The sequence below is a fragment of the Cynocephalus volans genome, chromosome 2 (genome assembly GCF_027409185.1).
Source record: "Cynocephalus volans isolate mCynVol1 chromosome 2, mCynVol1.pri, whole genome shotgun sequence".
In the NCBI taxonomy this organism is placed as follows: Eukaryota; Metazoa; Chordata; class Mammalia; order Dermoptera; family Cynocephalidae; genus Cynocephalus; species Cynocephalus volans.
The window spans coordinates 19983047-19998786 of record NC_084461.1 but is presented as its reverse complement, the minus strand read 5'-3'; the positions used below and the strand labels follow the sequence as shown (position 1 = coordinate 19998786).

At 34.4% G+C, this 15740-nt stretch overlaps 1 protein-coding gene and 1 pseudogene across 1 annotated transcript; both read right to left on the bottom strand.

Moving 5' to 3' along the window:
• Positions 1-5900: 5900 nt before the first annotated feature.
• Positions 5901-6326, bottom strand: LOC134370083 (large ribosomal subunit protein uL22-like). Its single transcript, XM_063087053.1, has one exon. It carries the CDS (start codon positions 6324-6326, stop codon positions 5901-5903), a length of 426 nt encoding a protein of 141 aa, XP_062943123.1.
• Positions 6327-13070: 6744 nt separating this feature from the next.
• On the bottom strand, positions 13071-14900 carry LOC134370419 (cysteine and histidine-rich domain-containing protein 1-like; annotated as a pseudogene).
• Positions 14901-15740: the final 840 nt, after the last annotated feature.

Below are 15740 nucleotides of genomic sequence, written 5' to 3'. Positions count from 1 at the left end.
AGATACAGATATAAATATGGATATATAGACTTCCAGCTATGTAGATAAATACGACATATCTCCTACAAGTTTAGAGGGAAAGAAAATGTGTAAAAACTCACAAATTATTCACCTTCATTTCTTAGATTAGGACTAACAGATAAAACAGAGGATGCCCAGTTGAATTTAAATTTCAGGTAGACAACAAATGATTTTTTAGTGTAAGTATTACCCAAATATTGATAAGGCGTACTTACACTAAACAATTACATGTTGTTTAGTATGTGGAAATTTTATGTGCTAAACCTGGCAACCCTGGTTTGTGCGGTAGTTTGTATAACTTAAATACATGTGTGGTAGCTGCAAAACAGCTACTATAACATTCTAGTATCTGAACAAGTATAAAAGACTGTCAATGACTTTGGTTTTGATACACCTGTAAAGCTAAGGAGACTGAATTCTTTCAGTTGCTGAATTCACTGTCACATTTATCCCCACTATTTTCTATAATACTTATGTAATACATCATTTAAGCATATTTTAGATAAAAATATATCTCTGTTATCAAAGTTGGGTCAGTTTAGCATATTCTAAAATGCCCGCATTACATTTTTCAAGGGCTTTGAGTAATTTAAAAACTAGATTTCAAAGGCATGATGTGAGGATATTACAAATTTAACCACAACCCCACCCAACGTTACAAGAATAGAAGACACTCCAGGAGGTAAATATATAAATCATGTGGAACTTTCAAAATCTGCTTTTTAAAAGTTCAACCATGAAATTAGCATGCAATTAACTGCATACTTAGAAACTGATTAACCTAATAAAAGCAAAAGAAGTTAAAGTTGGCGTTCTTTCTACATTATGTTTCTGGTAAATCAAATATTTTCTCAGTTATTTGCAGTAAAATGTAACTAGAGGATAATATACATTTACAGGCTGACTTTGGATATTTTAAATTAATTCGTGCCAATAAATCTCATTAATTATAGATCAGTAGAACAGATGACATATCTAGTACAATTCATGTCAATTGTAAATTTTAATAATTGGTCAGTTTTTCCATTAGCATTGTCAAAGATGGTGCACAGAGATTATACAGCACACACACACTCATATACATTTACATATAGTTTAAATTGCAATTTCCTTGCAATGCTGAATGAAATGCCTTATGTATTTAGTGGCCATAAGAGTCTATAAAGCATACACTAAAATGCTATTTGTTGTGATTTTTCTGTGATGAGGATCTATAGAGTTAAGGCAACATATAGAGTTAAGGAAATAGATAAATTGTTTTGTGGGTGAATGCATTTAGTACACATTTAAAAATGATAAAAGTGAAATATTTATTCACTTATTCAGTACTTTAACAAAATACTTTGATTTTCAAAGCAACTGCTCTCAGAAAATCCAGAGCCAAAAGGGGCAAAAGTACAATATGGCAAACATGGTAGTAGACATAAAGGCAGGATATCATGGAAGGCAGAGAAAACACCATCTAACCCAGTAGGAGTGGAGGAAGAAGGGTCACGAATTGTTTCCTGTCACAGGGGACATCAGAAGGGACATGTGAAGTGAAGCTAAATGATATATTAAAATTAGACTAGTAAAAGGTGTAGGAATGTTGCTAAGAAAAAATAACTGTAATCAGACTATGAAAAAGCTGCCTGCTTTATTGAGGATTAAAGTTTTAGGTGATAGAAAGTCATTGAAGGATTGGTGGGTCTGCAAAAAGCAGGAGAATATCCCTTAAGGCTGATTATTGAAATATAAATGATAAAGTCTGAAGGAAGAGCAAAGAACTGAATACACACACACACACATATCTCTATAGAGAGGCAAAGAGAGAAATATAGACAAGTGTTTAAGGTACAGTACATTATTTTAAAGACGTTATTAAAAATAAGTAAATAATTAGAACACATAAAATCGACTAGGAAAGGTAAGTAAGTAGCTTAAGATCTGGAACTTAGAGAATGTCAATATTTAACAAAAATGAGTATTTTGAATGTAGGGTCATGGGTAAAATTTGTCTTCAGTATGCAATTAAAGAAACTGAATTTTGTTGGCAATGATAGGAATGACGATAAACTTTAAGATATTCTTAAATTTCTGTTTTAGTGAAAATTACAGTTATCTGAGATCAAATAGAAATATCCCATCTGAAAAAAAGACAACTGCTTTTTCATATTATTTTATTGAGTAGAAATATAATTAATCAGAATTAATATAAATAATTTATGTTCTTCTGATAAGGGTGTTACCTGATACTCTCAATCAAAGATCATTTTCCAAAATACTGGGTTTCATTAGATGGATATAAGATGAACAAGTTGTTTATAAGTTCATCAGATCTGCAGTGGGCAGATAAAAGTTGTTTTAAGATTGATTTAACTGCAAGGGCTGAATGATATGTTTTTCTATCAAAGTTTATTGGGCATCCAAAGAATAATAATATATACTCTAAGTGCATCTAATAAACATGCCAAGCCAGTAATGCTTCATACTTCAAATAGCAAAAAAGAGAGGGGAGTTCATATTTTGCAACTGCCAATCTGACAATGCCATTCTAGTAATAATTAATTCAAATGGAAATTGAAGTTGTGTATGACATGCTTGAATATCTCTGCTCAGTCAAATTCATCACAGTTTTAAAATGTTTTAACTTAGCATGATTAAAATGTAATACTTCTATGTCGATCTTGAAAACCATTGCTTTAACTTTAAAATGTTTAGGAATTTTTCAGAACTTCTTTTCACTATAGACTAGCTTCTGTATTAAAAGATTATAATGTTACCTCTTTTTATATAATATTTTCACTTTGAACATTCATCTATGTTAATTTTTCCATTATTAATTTGATTTGTGTCCAAGTGACACTATTTAACAATGTAATTTATATAGTTTAATATGCTTTGTTAAATACTGCTACAAACTCTTAGTGGAGGGAGGCACCATTCACCATTGAATGTGCCTTGAATATGCTTCACTGGAAGTATGACAGAGCCAGCAGAATTCGCTGTAATCACTGCTCAAACTTCCCATATTGAGCTAGCTCAATATTTGCAGTGAATATAAATGAAATGAAAGCTTTAAATAAAATCAATTTAGTGTGTCTGAGTGGGATGATTAACCTCAGGAAAGGATCATGTTAAGGATTAGACACTCAAAGCAGTATTTCATTGTAACGACTACTGTGGGTAACTGTTTCATAAAATCCCCACCCATCTAGGTTTGAATAGCTTAATTTTCTTGCTCTAATATTGGGTATTGTAAATTGGATTATCTACAAAGCAAACCCTGAGGCAGAGGTCTTTTGAGTTAATAATTTATTAAAAAGGCCAATCTCAGTTTGCAGGACTGAGAAATAAGAGTAGTGGATCAAAAAAGCGTAGAGACAATTGAGAATATATTATTGAAATTAACTGGGACTGCTGGATCCCATAAGTTATATATTTCAAGGTCATTTATGAAGAAAGAGGAAAGAATTAATCTCTAGTTCCCATTTCCCTGGGGTTTAAAATCCACCCCCCCAACAACTCCTTGAGAAGGGGTCATATTACATATTACACTTATTAGAAAGATGGGGATTAGATATGATAGACGCCTGGCCTGGACACAGGGAGATGTTTTTAGGTTGCCCCTTCATCGAGTTGGCGAAAGCCCTCAGGAGACTGTTGAAGCTGAGAACATATGATGTGATGCGTAATTAGTGCCTGATTCAGGGGAACAGCCTAAGTATGAATCATTAAGAAACTGATAGGGACTATGACATATTTATTACTTATTCATATTTTGAATACATGTGTATGTGTGTATATGCACATACCAAAGTTTCTAGGGAGATATATATTCTTCAAGAAGATTAAACAATAACATATTGTCACACAATATCAAAACAGATACATCTTGGTCACTATCATTTGGGAAATATAATAATGGCCAAAGAAACATATGCCCTTGTGGATAGAGATGAAATAACAAGAGATTTGAGGAAACACAATAAGAATAAGATGTTATGAATTTCTAAATTTGCTAAAGTGTGCTTTAGTCATATAGCCTTTTCCCCAAGGTATTTCCATTTATTTTATCAGCATATAGTCATTACCCAATAAATATTTATTGAATGACTAAACAACCGTCTTCTACATAAGCTAGTTATGCAAAAATAATGATTACATTCCCCTTACAGAACACCAAGGGAACAACTAAAGAAATGTAAAAATGAAGAAAAGTTGTATCACCGAAAAACAAGAAAGTTGTATCACTAACATACCACATAATTTTAAGAATTTACAACAGAGATAATGAAAGTAAAGCCCAATTCAAAGATGATAAAAAAGTTGATTCTCTGTGAAAATGTATGTTGAGAAGAATATTTTCTCTCCTTTCTGTTAAAGTCATGTATCACATTTATAGACTTGCATATGTTAAACCATCTTTTCATTCCTGGAATAAATTCCAATTGATCATGGTAGATAATCTTATTCATGTGCTGTTAAATTCAGTTTCCTGGTATTTTTTGAAGATTTTTGCATCTATGTTCATAAGAATATTAGCCTTTTATTTTCTTATCTTGTAATCTTCCTGTCTGGCCTTGGTATCAGAATAATGCTGGCCTCACAAAAAGAGTTTGAATATATTCCCTCCTCTTCAATTTTTTAAAAGAGTTTAAGAAGAATTGGTATTAGTTTTTCTTTAAATGTTTGGCATAATTCAGCAGTGAAGCCATCAGGTCCTGGGGTTTACTTTGATGGGAGACATTTTATTACTGATTAGATCCCCTTACTTGCAATTTGTCTGTTCAGATATTCTATTTATTCAAGATTCAGTCTTTGTAGGTTACATGTGTCTAGCGATTTATCAATTATCCATTTCTTCTAGGTTATTCAATTTGTTGGAATATAGTTGTTCATAGCACATGCTCTCTTATGATCCTTTGTATTTCTGTTGTATCAGTTATGATATATCCTCTTTCTTTTTTGATTTTATTTGAGTGTTCTCCCTTGTTTTCTTAGTCTATCTTAGGTTTGTTGATATTTATTTTTTCAAAAAACCAACCCTTGGGCTCAGTTTGTTCTTCATTTCATAGTTCATTGAGATATAATGTTAGGTCATTTATTTAAGGTTTTTCTTTATTTTTAATATAGGTGTTTATTGCCATAAATCTCCCTTTAGGAACTCCTTTCACTGCATCCCACAAGTTTGGGTATGTGTGTTTCCAATTTTGTTTGTTTCAAGATATTTTTTGACTTCCCTTTTGATTTCTTCTTTGATTTTTTGATTGTTCAGAAGCATGTTGTTTAATTTCCACATATTTGTGAATTTTCTAAGATTTCTTCTGTTATTTATTTTTAGTTTCAAGTCATCATTATCAGAGAAGATACTTCATTTACTATCCATCTTCTTAAATCTGTTCAGACTTGTTTTATGACCTTACATATGATCTATTTTGGAGAAGATTCTGTGTGCCCTTGAGAAGAATGTATATTATGCTGCTGTTGGAGGGAACGGTTTGTATATGTTTATTAGGTCCACTCCTCTAAACTATAGTTCAAGTTTTTTGAAATAATACATACAAATGGTGAACAGATATAAAATATTTAACACTCTTAATCATTGGGAAAATGCAAATTAAAGCCACAATGAGATAACTCAAAACTCTCAGAATGACTATTATCAAAAAGATGAAATATAAGTGTTGGCAAGGATGTGGTGAAAAGGGAACCCTTGTTCACTGTTGGTGGAGATGTAAATTAGTACAGCCATTATGGAAAACTATATGGAGGCTCCTAAAAAAACTAAAAATAGAATTACCATATGATTCAAGACTTTCATTTCTGGACATATATTCTTTTTGAATTAGTATTTATTTTATTCTGATTTTGTTCTTGAGCCATAAGTTTTTGTTTCTTCAATTTCTTCTGGGATTTCTTTTTCTTCTGTGCAACCTCCTTTTCTGGTTTGGGAACTTTTCAGTTCCCCAAATTTGTTCCTTTTCAGTAAGGATCATCTCGATGTGGCAGGGGGAGCTTATGTATGGGTTAATTCGACCATGAGCTCTGTAAGTACGGAGGCGCATCTTGGGTGCTTTGTTCACCTGGATATGTTCAATGACCAGACAATCTACATCTAAACTGTTAAGTTCAGCTTTATTCTCTGCATTTTTAAGCATGTGCAGCAAAAATTCAGCACTCTTTTTGGGCCACCAATCCTGTGTCCAACCGCACTGTTTGGCCTGGGTACACCTACCAACTCCACCATTGTAACTCCTGAATGGTACACATTGCTTCTGTAAGGTGACATCCTTCATATACTTGGTGGATTTATGGATATGCATACCTTTGATGGCCTGAGCAGTTTCACGGGTGTTCTTAAAGTGAACACAAATATTTGAACCTCTTGATTTTCATGATTTTGTGGATAGAGAATGTGTAAAATATATACCCAATGTAATACTATTCAACCTTAAAAAGAAGAAAATTCTGCAATTTGGGACAACACGCATGTACCTGGAGGACATTAGGCTAAGTAAAATGAGTCAGGCACAGAAAGACAAATACTGTATGTATTTTCACTTGTGTGCAGAATTTAAAACAATTAAATTCATACAAACATAGAGTAAAATGATAATTACCAGAAGCTGGGGTTAAGGTGATGGGGAGAACTTGGTCAAAGAAAACAAAGTTTTAGACAAGAGAAATAAGTGATAAATACTTGAAAAAAAATTCTTATGCAATATTGTTCTAAAAAATAAAAAGTTGAGAGAAACATAAATTATACAAGGAAAACTGAAAACTGTCAAATAATACATCAGCATCTCAAAAGGACAAAAGTATTTTTATGTCCCTCTGCCTCAGATATTTCCTTATTTTACACAAGCTGCCAGATCACTCAAGTGTTAATAAAAATTTACATTTGGTGTAATGCTTGAAGGATTTTAGACAAATCATGAAGTTCTCCAAAATGAATCTTCACATTCACTTTCTAGAAAATTCTAGTCCCATATAGACTCCGTATCTGATGAAACCTGTTAAAAGGTCTTGTAATCTACAAAGAAAATATAATATTTAAGACAAAAATAGATAGGTTCTTAGGAGAAACGATGTTTTATAGTTAACAAATTTATATGTAAGACAAGAGCTGATTTAAATACTAATAAAATTTTAGAAAGTATGGATTCAATGAGTAAGACATAAAAGGATGTATCTCTGAGTCAACAGAATGAGATAAAAACAGACAACCAAGTAAGTTAAAGATAAACTTGAAAGAAAATTAATAAAAAAGTAGAATAAAAATATAATTAAAAGTAGCAAAGAATCAAGTATAAAGGACAGTATCAAAAAACCCTGAAAATAAAGTCAAAAAAGTGAATAGCCTTGAAAATGATGAGTCATTGAAATATTTGAAGGTGAAGTATTGATTTCTAATATCCATAAGGAACCATAACAATTGGAACAAACGTACGTATAGAAATGTGACAGAAAGAACAATTCCTGAGCTGAAGATAAATCCGAATCTGTAGATTAAAAAAATGCATGGGCTTGTTGACTAGCCTCAAATAATTGCTCAATTTCAAAGAAAGGCTAATTCTTAATAAGTATCTAGGACCTAAATTCTGGTAGAGAAAATGCAACATTTGAACTTCAAAGAATACAAAGCAGAAAAGGTTGAGATAATTTTTTTTTATTATTATGTGATCAGCACCCATATTGAAAAGTGCATCCACATAAAGGCATATCTGTTGCGATGAGCAGAATCAAAGCCATGTTGGCACCTAAAACCCCCTGGGCTGCAGGAGGAGGAGAAATTTTTAAAAGAACATTTATTTCTCTACTCTTCCCATCCCCTAACTTTCTTATCTTGCTTGCTAAATAGAAAAACAAGGCTGAGAAACTAATCAGTACTTCACAAAGCTAACAGTTCTTTTTTGAGACTTTTAGAGTTTTGAGTTAGAGTTTTTGATCAAGGCCAAATGTCTGGAAGCTGACCCTGGGCACCAGCCAAGTCAGCCAGAACTCCATGACGCTGCACAAAAACTTTGCAAAGAAGCTGATTCCACTTCAGAGCAAATCAAAGTACTGCAGGGACTTGATATAACAGCAAAGATGAGAACAAAAACCAGATAGGCAATGCTTTGGTGAGACCTTGCACCTGACTCTAATGGAGCCCTCATAACTCATTTCCGCCTTCTCTCCTGCTTTTTCTTTCCCATGTTCTGTTCCCTGAACTTCCTCCTTAAAAAACCCTCAGTAAAGCTAAGTCTTTGAGATGGGATAGCCTGTCATCTCCTTCCACTGAATACACTGTTTCCCTAAAACACCAACAATTTGACTTGAGTCATTTTTTTTTTTCTTTTTTCCATTGAGGGGGTGGGCAGCCAGACCTGAATTTGGTAACATATCTGCAAAAAGTACTTTCACATTTCTGCCCATAAAATCATCACCTGGGTCAGGAGATGAACATTTTCAGGACCCAGTGAGATAAGAGGTGCTCAGTTTCTCTGGGTTCAGGTTTGGAGACATTCCTCTGAGATTCAAGCCATTCCCCAAGGTCTCAGGTCTCTCCTTAGGCCCTCCCCTACAGGAGAGTTATTCTTGCTTATTGCATCTATTCTTAGCACCAACATTGGGAAATTGAGACCACAAGGGTTTCTATCCCTCCAATGGCCTAGCCTGTCCAGTAAATAAGAGTGCTACATAACTCCAGTGGATGAGCATGCTCAGTAGAAGGAAGTGTACCCTTTGAATGACCTTTCACTGGAGGCCCTAGAGAGCACATAGAATATTTTGGGTGTATTTGATGCATGTGATGGGATTTATCCAATGAGCATGCTCTAAAAGAGACTGACTGAGCATGTGCAAGACTATGTTACCCACTTGGAATCACCCCGTTAGTTAAATATTTATAAGACAGTGTGAATATGTATCAGATAGCAAAACTGTAAAACATAAATCCTTACAGATTGTTGCTGCTCACTCTCCTTAGAGCCAGCCCGCAGTCCTCTTGAGGTGTGTGTTTCTTTTTATATCAAACTTGCTTTTATCTGGCTGCTATTCATTCTGAGCCAGCCTATTTATGGTCTGTAAATGGGTGTCTCTTACTTTTTATGTTAAACTTGCTGCAGTTGTTTGCTTGCTTTCCTGAGGCCAACTCATACTTTGCCGGGTAAGTTTGTGGATGCTTTACTTTTGTGTTAAGCTTATTTCTAAGGGGCAGCTGCTTATGCTCTAGAACCAACCTACACTTTGTACTAAACGTTAAGCGTGCATTTCTTACTTTTGTGTTAACCTTGGTTTACGTCCTGCTCCGTCTCTGGAGCTAGGCTGCACTTCCTCTGTGAAGCCTGTACTTCGTACTTGTTACATGAAACCTGTTTTCACTTCATACTGTGACTCTGTTGTTGCATTCTTTCCAGTGGCAGAGTCAAGAACTTGTTAGAGGACGGGATAGGTTTAGACCAGCTATTGGGCCTTCCTCGACTATCTCCTCTGATAATACCAGTAAATCTTGAACACAGTCATTTCCTTCCTCTCAAGTTAATAACCATCCTTGTATCATTACATTACCTTGATATTTATAATAATAAACACTATAACAGTTTTGCCTCTCTTTCATTTTATATATTGAAGATTATGTGTTTAGCTTTCTCAACCAAACTTATGTGTGTGTGATAACCATTTGTGTCTTAGGCTTAGTTGTCATTTTTTCACTCTCTTTTTTATATAGTATTCCCCTCTTGGATACGACAATTTACTAATCTTTTCTGCTTTTGAGTAATATTTGGGGTTTTATCAGTATTGGGGAATCGTGAGGGAAAAAAACTTGCAGTGAACATTTCTGTAGTGTATGGACTTATTTTTATTGGGTTCATACCTGAGAGTATAAATCATGGGTCAAATAGTATGTATGTAACCATTTATTAGATCCTGCTCTACTGTTTTCCAAGTGGTTTTACAAGTTTACACTACCACTAGCAGTATATAAAATTTCCAGTGGCTCCACATCTGCATTAACACAAAATTTCTTGATCTCTCTAATCTTAGCTATTCAGGTGATTGTATAGTGAAGTGGGGAAAAAAAATCAGTCACAGCACCATTAAAATAAGACTTTATTCAAAATGCTGATGCATGAGAAACACTCTGAAGGAAAGTTCTGCCTTGAAGAAAGGTGAAGTGTGCATAGAACTTTAATAAGAAAGGTCAGCTTAAAGCCTTCGGGTTTAGGAATAGCTGGCTATGAGTGATACTCATGAGAGAGATATTGTATCACCATTTAGTGTCTATTGGTTAGGCAATTTAGGTTTAGCAAGTAGCACAGGGAAGAAAAATTGTGAGGGCTAACGTCACAGGAAGACCACAGTGAAAATTTTTTTATTTTCAAGATCTCTGTTTAAATATCCTTCTTTGTGAAGGGCCTGTTTGAGTCTTTTGCTTGGGCACAGGGTTAGCTATTGTATTATTGGCTTTAGGTGAAACACTTCAGCAGTTAGGTCTGGGCGAAGATTTTATGCACATGAGCCCAAAAGCACAAGCAGCAGCAGAAAAAAAATAATAAATGGGACTATGTCAAACTAATAAACTTCTGCACAGCAAAGGAAACAATCAACATAGTGAAATGACAACCTACAGAGTGGGAGAAAAGTTTTTCCAACTATGCATCTGACAAGGGATTAATACCCATAATATACAAGGAACTCAAGCAATTACACATTAATAAAACAAATAACCCAATTAAAAGATGGGAAAAGGAGCTGAATGGACATTTTTCAAAGGAAGCCATAAAAATGGCCAGCAGGTACATGAAAAAATGCTCAACATCACTAGTCATCAGGGAAATGCAAATTAAAACAACACTGAGATATCACCTCACCCCAGTTAGACTGGCTGTAATCAAAGAAACAGTGAATAACAAATGCTGGTGAGGTTGTAGAGAGAAGGGAATGCTCGTGCACTGTTAGTGGGACTGTAAATTAGTACAACCACTTTGGAAAACAATATGGAGTTTTGTCAAACAACTCCATATAGATCTGATACAATCCAGCAATCTCACTTCTGGGTATATACCCAGAGGATTGGGAATGGTCATGGCAAAAGGAAACCTACACTCCCATGTTCATCACAGCTCTGTTTACAATAGCCAAGATATGGAACCAACCTAAATGTCCTTCAATGGATGATTGGATAAGGAAACTGTGGTGTATATACACCATGGAATACTACCCTCCCATAAAAAATAATGGAATTCTCCCATTTGCAACAACATGGATGAGCCTGAAGAAACTTATGTTGAGTGAAATAAGCAAAGAACAGATGGATAAATACCACATGTGCTCACTCATATGTGGGAGCTAAGAGAGAAAGAAGGAAGGCAAGAAAGACCACAGTGGTGTGTTAGACTAGCAGAGGGAGAGAACATATCTAGGGATACAAAGTGGAGTGGCGGAAAAGGGGAGAGGGAAGGAGGTGAGGGATAATTGGGTGGGAGAGATGGGGTATAATCATAATTTGTGGTAATGGACATACTGCCAGTATGGATCTGGCCATAACATCTAGGGCACAAGGGGGGACAATCAGTCTTATGTCTCAAGAATATTCATAACTGATAAAAAAATATTCACAAGGTTTTTCTTGGGGTGGTAGAGATTTTTATATCTAAAAGGCTTATATTTTCTAATTTTTTGATGTTAATCTTGTACTATCCATGTAATAAGTAAACACAAAAGCGTTTTAAAAATCCAAAATAAATAAATAACTATGAAATAAATGTAGGAAAAATAAGTATTAAACAAAACTAATAGTAAATTTAATAAATTTTTTCAAACAATATTTAAATTCTTTTCTTCAATGAAACAGAGAAATCTGAAACATAAAATAAGTAGATTGCTAGCATAACCATAATTGCGTGTTTTTTAATGATAACAAAGAATAGCATTGTTGTGGATTGGATATCCCCGCCAAAACTCATTGATGCTTATTCCCTACTATTACTGTTAAGAGGGTAGGAAATCCTATTAAGGTAATTCAAAAGTGTGGCTTTGAAGAAGTGATTAGATTGTGAGGACTGTGCCCTCATGAATAGACTGATCCATTCAAGGAATAATGGGTGTGGTTCTTATGGCTTTAAAGGGAGAACAAGTGAGAAGCTTAAGCCTCTCTTGCCCAGTTATTCTTGCCATGTGATCCCCTGTGTGGCTGCAGAGCCACCACCAAAACGGCTGTCACCAGATGTGCTCCCTGAACTTTAGTCTCCTCAGCCTCTGAAACTTTAAGCAGTGAATATTGTTTCTTTGCAATTTACCCAGTTTCAGGTATTCTGTTATAAGCAACAGAAACTAATACAAGCATGTGCTACTTTACAAACCAATTGCAACTACGTGAGAAGATCTATGAGTATATCTGCTACATACTTAAAAGACTCAATCCTACAGTACGTTCCACCTCCAGAAACAAAAAATATCTTAGTTAAACATCTTCCCCCTTGTTAAGACATTGGATGCCAGGCTACACTATCCTTATTATATTGTCCTTTATTCACCCATATCCATAGAAGTAAACTATTTGTAATTTTAATGTGAATCTTCATTGATTTTTAAAAATGTATTTTCGTTTTTCTGCAAGTAGCCCTAGAAGCATGCAATCTTTTTGTTCTATTATTTTATTAAGTAAAAGTAGTATCTTCTTTTTAGCACAAATAATATAGGTTCTTAGGAAATAAATATTTTTCTAAACATAAATTCAGCCATCTTTGTTTTTTTTTCATTTTTTTCTCAGAGAATTCTATCTCCCAGAAGAGTGAGATGCCTCATTCTTTGTAGTAACTACTGTTTTGAAAACAGCTCTCTGTACAAATCTATTAGATCTTCTAGTCTTTCCTTCAGCTATAAAAATACAGTTTTTACTAAGTAATTTGAATTTATGTGTTGTTACTCTGCTCCAAATTCAAAATGGCAATGCTTGCTTTTAAGGAAAACATCTAGTTTTTAATACTTAGTTTTATTAATTACTGGTAGACAGTGGTAATAATAATTATATTTATTTATGGGGGGAGGTAAACCTCTTTTCATTTTTAATCTACATAAACCTATTTAATTTCCAAACTTATAAAGTATTTTATCCCCTCATGGCAAATGGGTACTCCAAAATGATACACACAGACTTCCTCTAGACTCTGTAAACCCTCATATATCTTTAAACACCCTCCATTTTTACATGAGGTTCCAACCTTAATTTTTCCACTGTCTTCTTTTTTCTCTTCTTCATTCCCTCAGTTTATCAAGTGCTTGTTTTAGGAAGGCAGATATTTTTAATTCCAAATTTGTCATTTGTTCATCTGGACTTGGCCTTTTTATTGCTTCTACTGGTTTAGGGAATTGAAACATGTTCTTCTGAAATTTGGGTTTCAATTCAGATAGTTTTTTTTTTTTTTTTTTTAAGAAGTCTTGACATCATGCGGCTTCTCACTATTATGCCTACCTTTTGTACAGCTTATAATGCTTAAAAAAAAAAAAAAAAAAGGGAAAAGAAAGTTGTTCTTTTAGAGCAAGACCAACCCTTTAATTCATCGTTATGGACTAGAATGCCTGGTATCAGAATTGGTCTTGGAATGGCACTGCTGAAGGCAGCTCCAATTGTAGCACAGCAGGGAGGGCCATTGTCTTTTTCCACTGTTACAGAAAGCCCCAATACAGGGAGTCACATGAGGGTGTCTTTACAGTTGCAGGCACTGGTCTGATGACTGGGGCAGCCCCAGACTCTTCTTATTTATTCTTTTTATCGTCATATTTGTTGATTACTTACTATTCTCCAGGCATTATGGAATGTGTGTCTTATGTATAATTTAATTTAATTCACAGTAAACCTGAGAAATTCAAAGATACTATTATCTCAATATTACATTGAGAAAAGTGAGGTTTATGGACGTAGCAAATCTTGCCCATAGTCACAGTTCTCCTGAGCGGCAAGAGAAAGCTGTAAGTCCAGCTTCCTGGCCCCAAGATCCTCATGCTTAAACACTGCACTGTATTGCCTCAACTTCTCCAAACCTCATCTGTTTCCTGAAAAACTTGCTAAAAGTTTTATTTTTAGGTCACTATTCTGTTTTAATAAAAGTATCAGCCTTCCCTGAAGCATGTGCTTATGCAGAGCTCTGAGCATCCAGAATGTCATTATTCAATATTTCTCAGTCCTAAGCAGAATATCATCTTAGTAGTTTTTATGTCTTATCTAGCAATGGAACACCAAACCATCTCCCAGACATTTGAGTCATTCCTTTTGATATATTACACTAACTAGAATATAGAAAATCCTATAGAGCAATATTCTTTAGTAGTGGCTAATATATACTATCAGAAGAGAGTGAAAATGTTAGAGCAAAATGCAGTAGTATATGGTCATCATTAACTTTTATTAACCACTTAATGCTCAAGGAAAGAAGTTTCATAATTAACCATCATTTGGATTGATTAGTATGTAATAGATCCGGATGAGATGCAGTCATCAACTTGGAAGATTGCTAAAATAAATGGATCGGTTATGCTATCTGGTGTTCAATTTACTTATGATGAGTAGAATTAGTTAGCACTACAAAAAGCAATGATTCTGAGCCTTATTTAATAACATAAAGAGTTCCAACTTCTAGATACCTAGTGATGTACAGAGAGCACCTTAGCAGTTAACTCAATTTGCTTTCAGTTTTTAAGGAATAATTGACAACAACGAAATACGTTTCACCATTATTTTTAGATATACCTTGAAATTGTAAGAATCTATTTCAGCCTAACATTTTATTACAATAATTTTCAAACGTACAGAAAATTCGTAAGAATTTGTCAGAATTCTGCAGTGAACATCCTTAAACCTACCACCTAGATACTAGCATTAACATTGTACAATACTTGCTTTACCTGTCCATCTTTTTGCCACTCTATCCTTTAATCATCACTTCTTAATTTTGATGCTTTTTAAAGAAAACTGTTGCCTCAATATACTTCCCCCTAAATACTTCAGCATCACAGTATATTTTTCTGTGAAAATATAGAATGTACTATTTTGTTTACTTTTGCTTCTTTGTGGAATGAGAAGCAAAAGAAAAAATGTAAGTAGCTTTGGTACTGTTATCCATCCGTTCATCTTTTCAAATTAATGCAGCTATGGCATGTCATGATTTATAAGTAATAAGGCTTGTAAAAGGGAAATGGCTGTTGTTGTTTCCGGTCATGCATAACATGTCTGAATTAAAAACAATGTTTTAAACTAGAAATGCTGTCACCTTTGCTGCAGCTCAGCGGGCAAATCTAATTCATAAATCCTTCAGCAGTGCAGCTGCAGACCTCTTCTCTAAGCACCCACATCCTCGTCATAGAAACCCTTTATTTACCTTCTTCCATTGCAACTGCTGCAAGTGAAATGCTTATGGCAACAGACAGGAGTAGACGCCAGGGTTCTGCAATGTCCTTATGTGACCTCTGAGGGAACAGCACAGCAGATATAACTGCTGAGGGTTTCAGACGCTTCAGGTTTTGAGCAAGAGAATTGTATCGGAGGCAGTTAAATAAAACGTTACTGAACATGCTAAATTGAAATTATTTCTGCCTAGAAGGCAGTTCAGTTGAATTAATAAGACCATGCTTACCTATAGACTCGAGATTTCATTTGGAGAAAACTGATTTTTGTTGTTGCGATTCTCATTGCCCCATTTAATCAGTATTTCAACCTTATGAATACAGTTTTAATTTTAGCTGGCTTTTTGCTC

Excerpts from the sequence above, each read along its gene's own strand:
- LOC134370083 (XM_063087053.1), bottom strand. The coding sequence starts at position 6,326 with ATGCATATCCATAAATCCACCAAGTATATGAAGGATGTCACCTTACAG.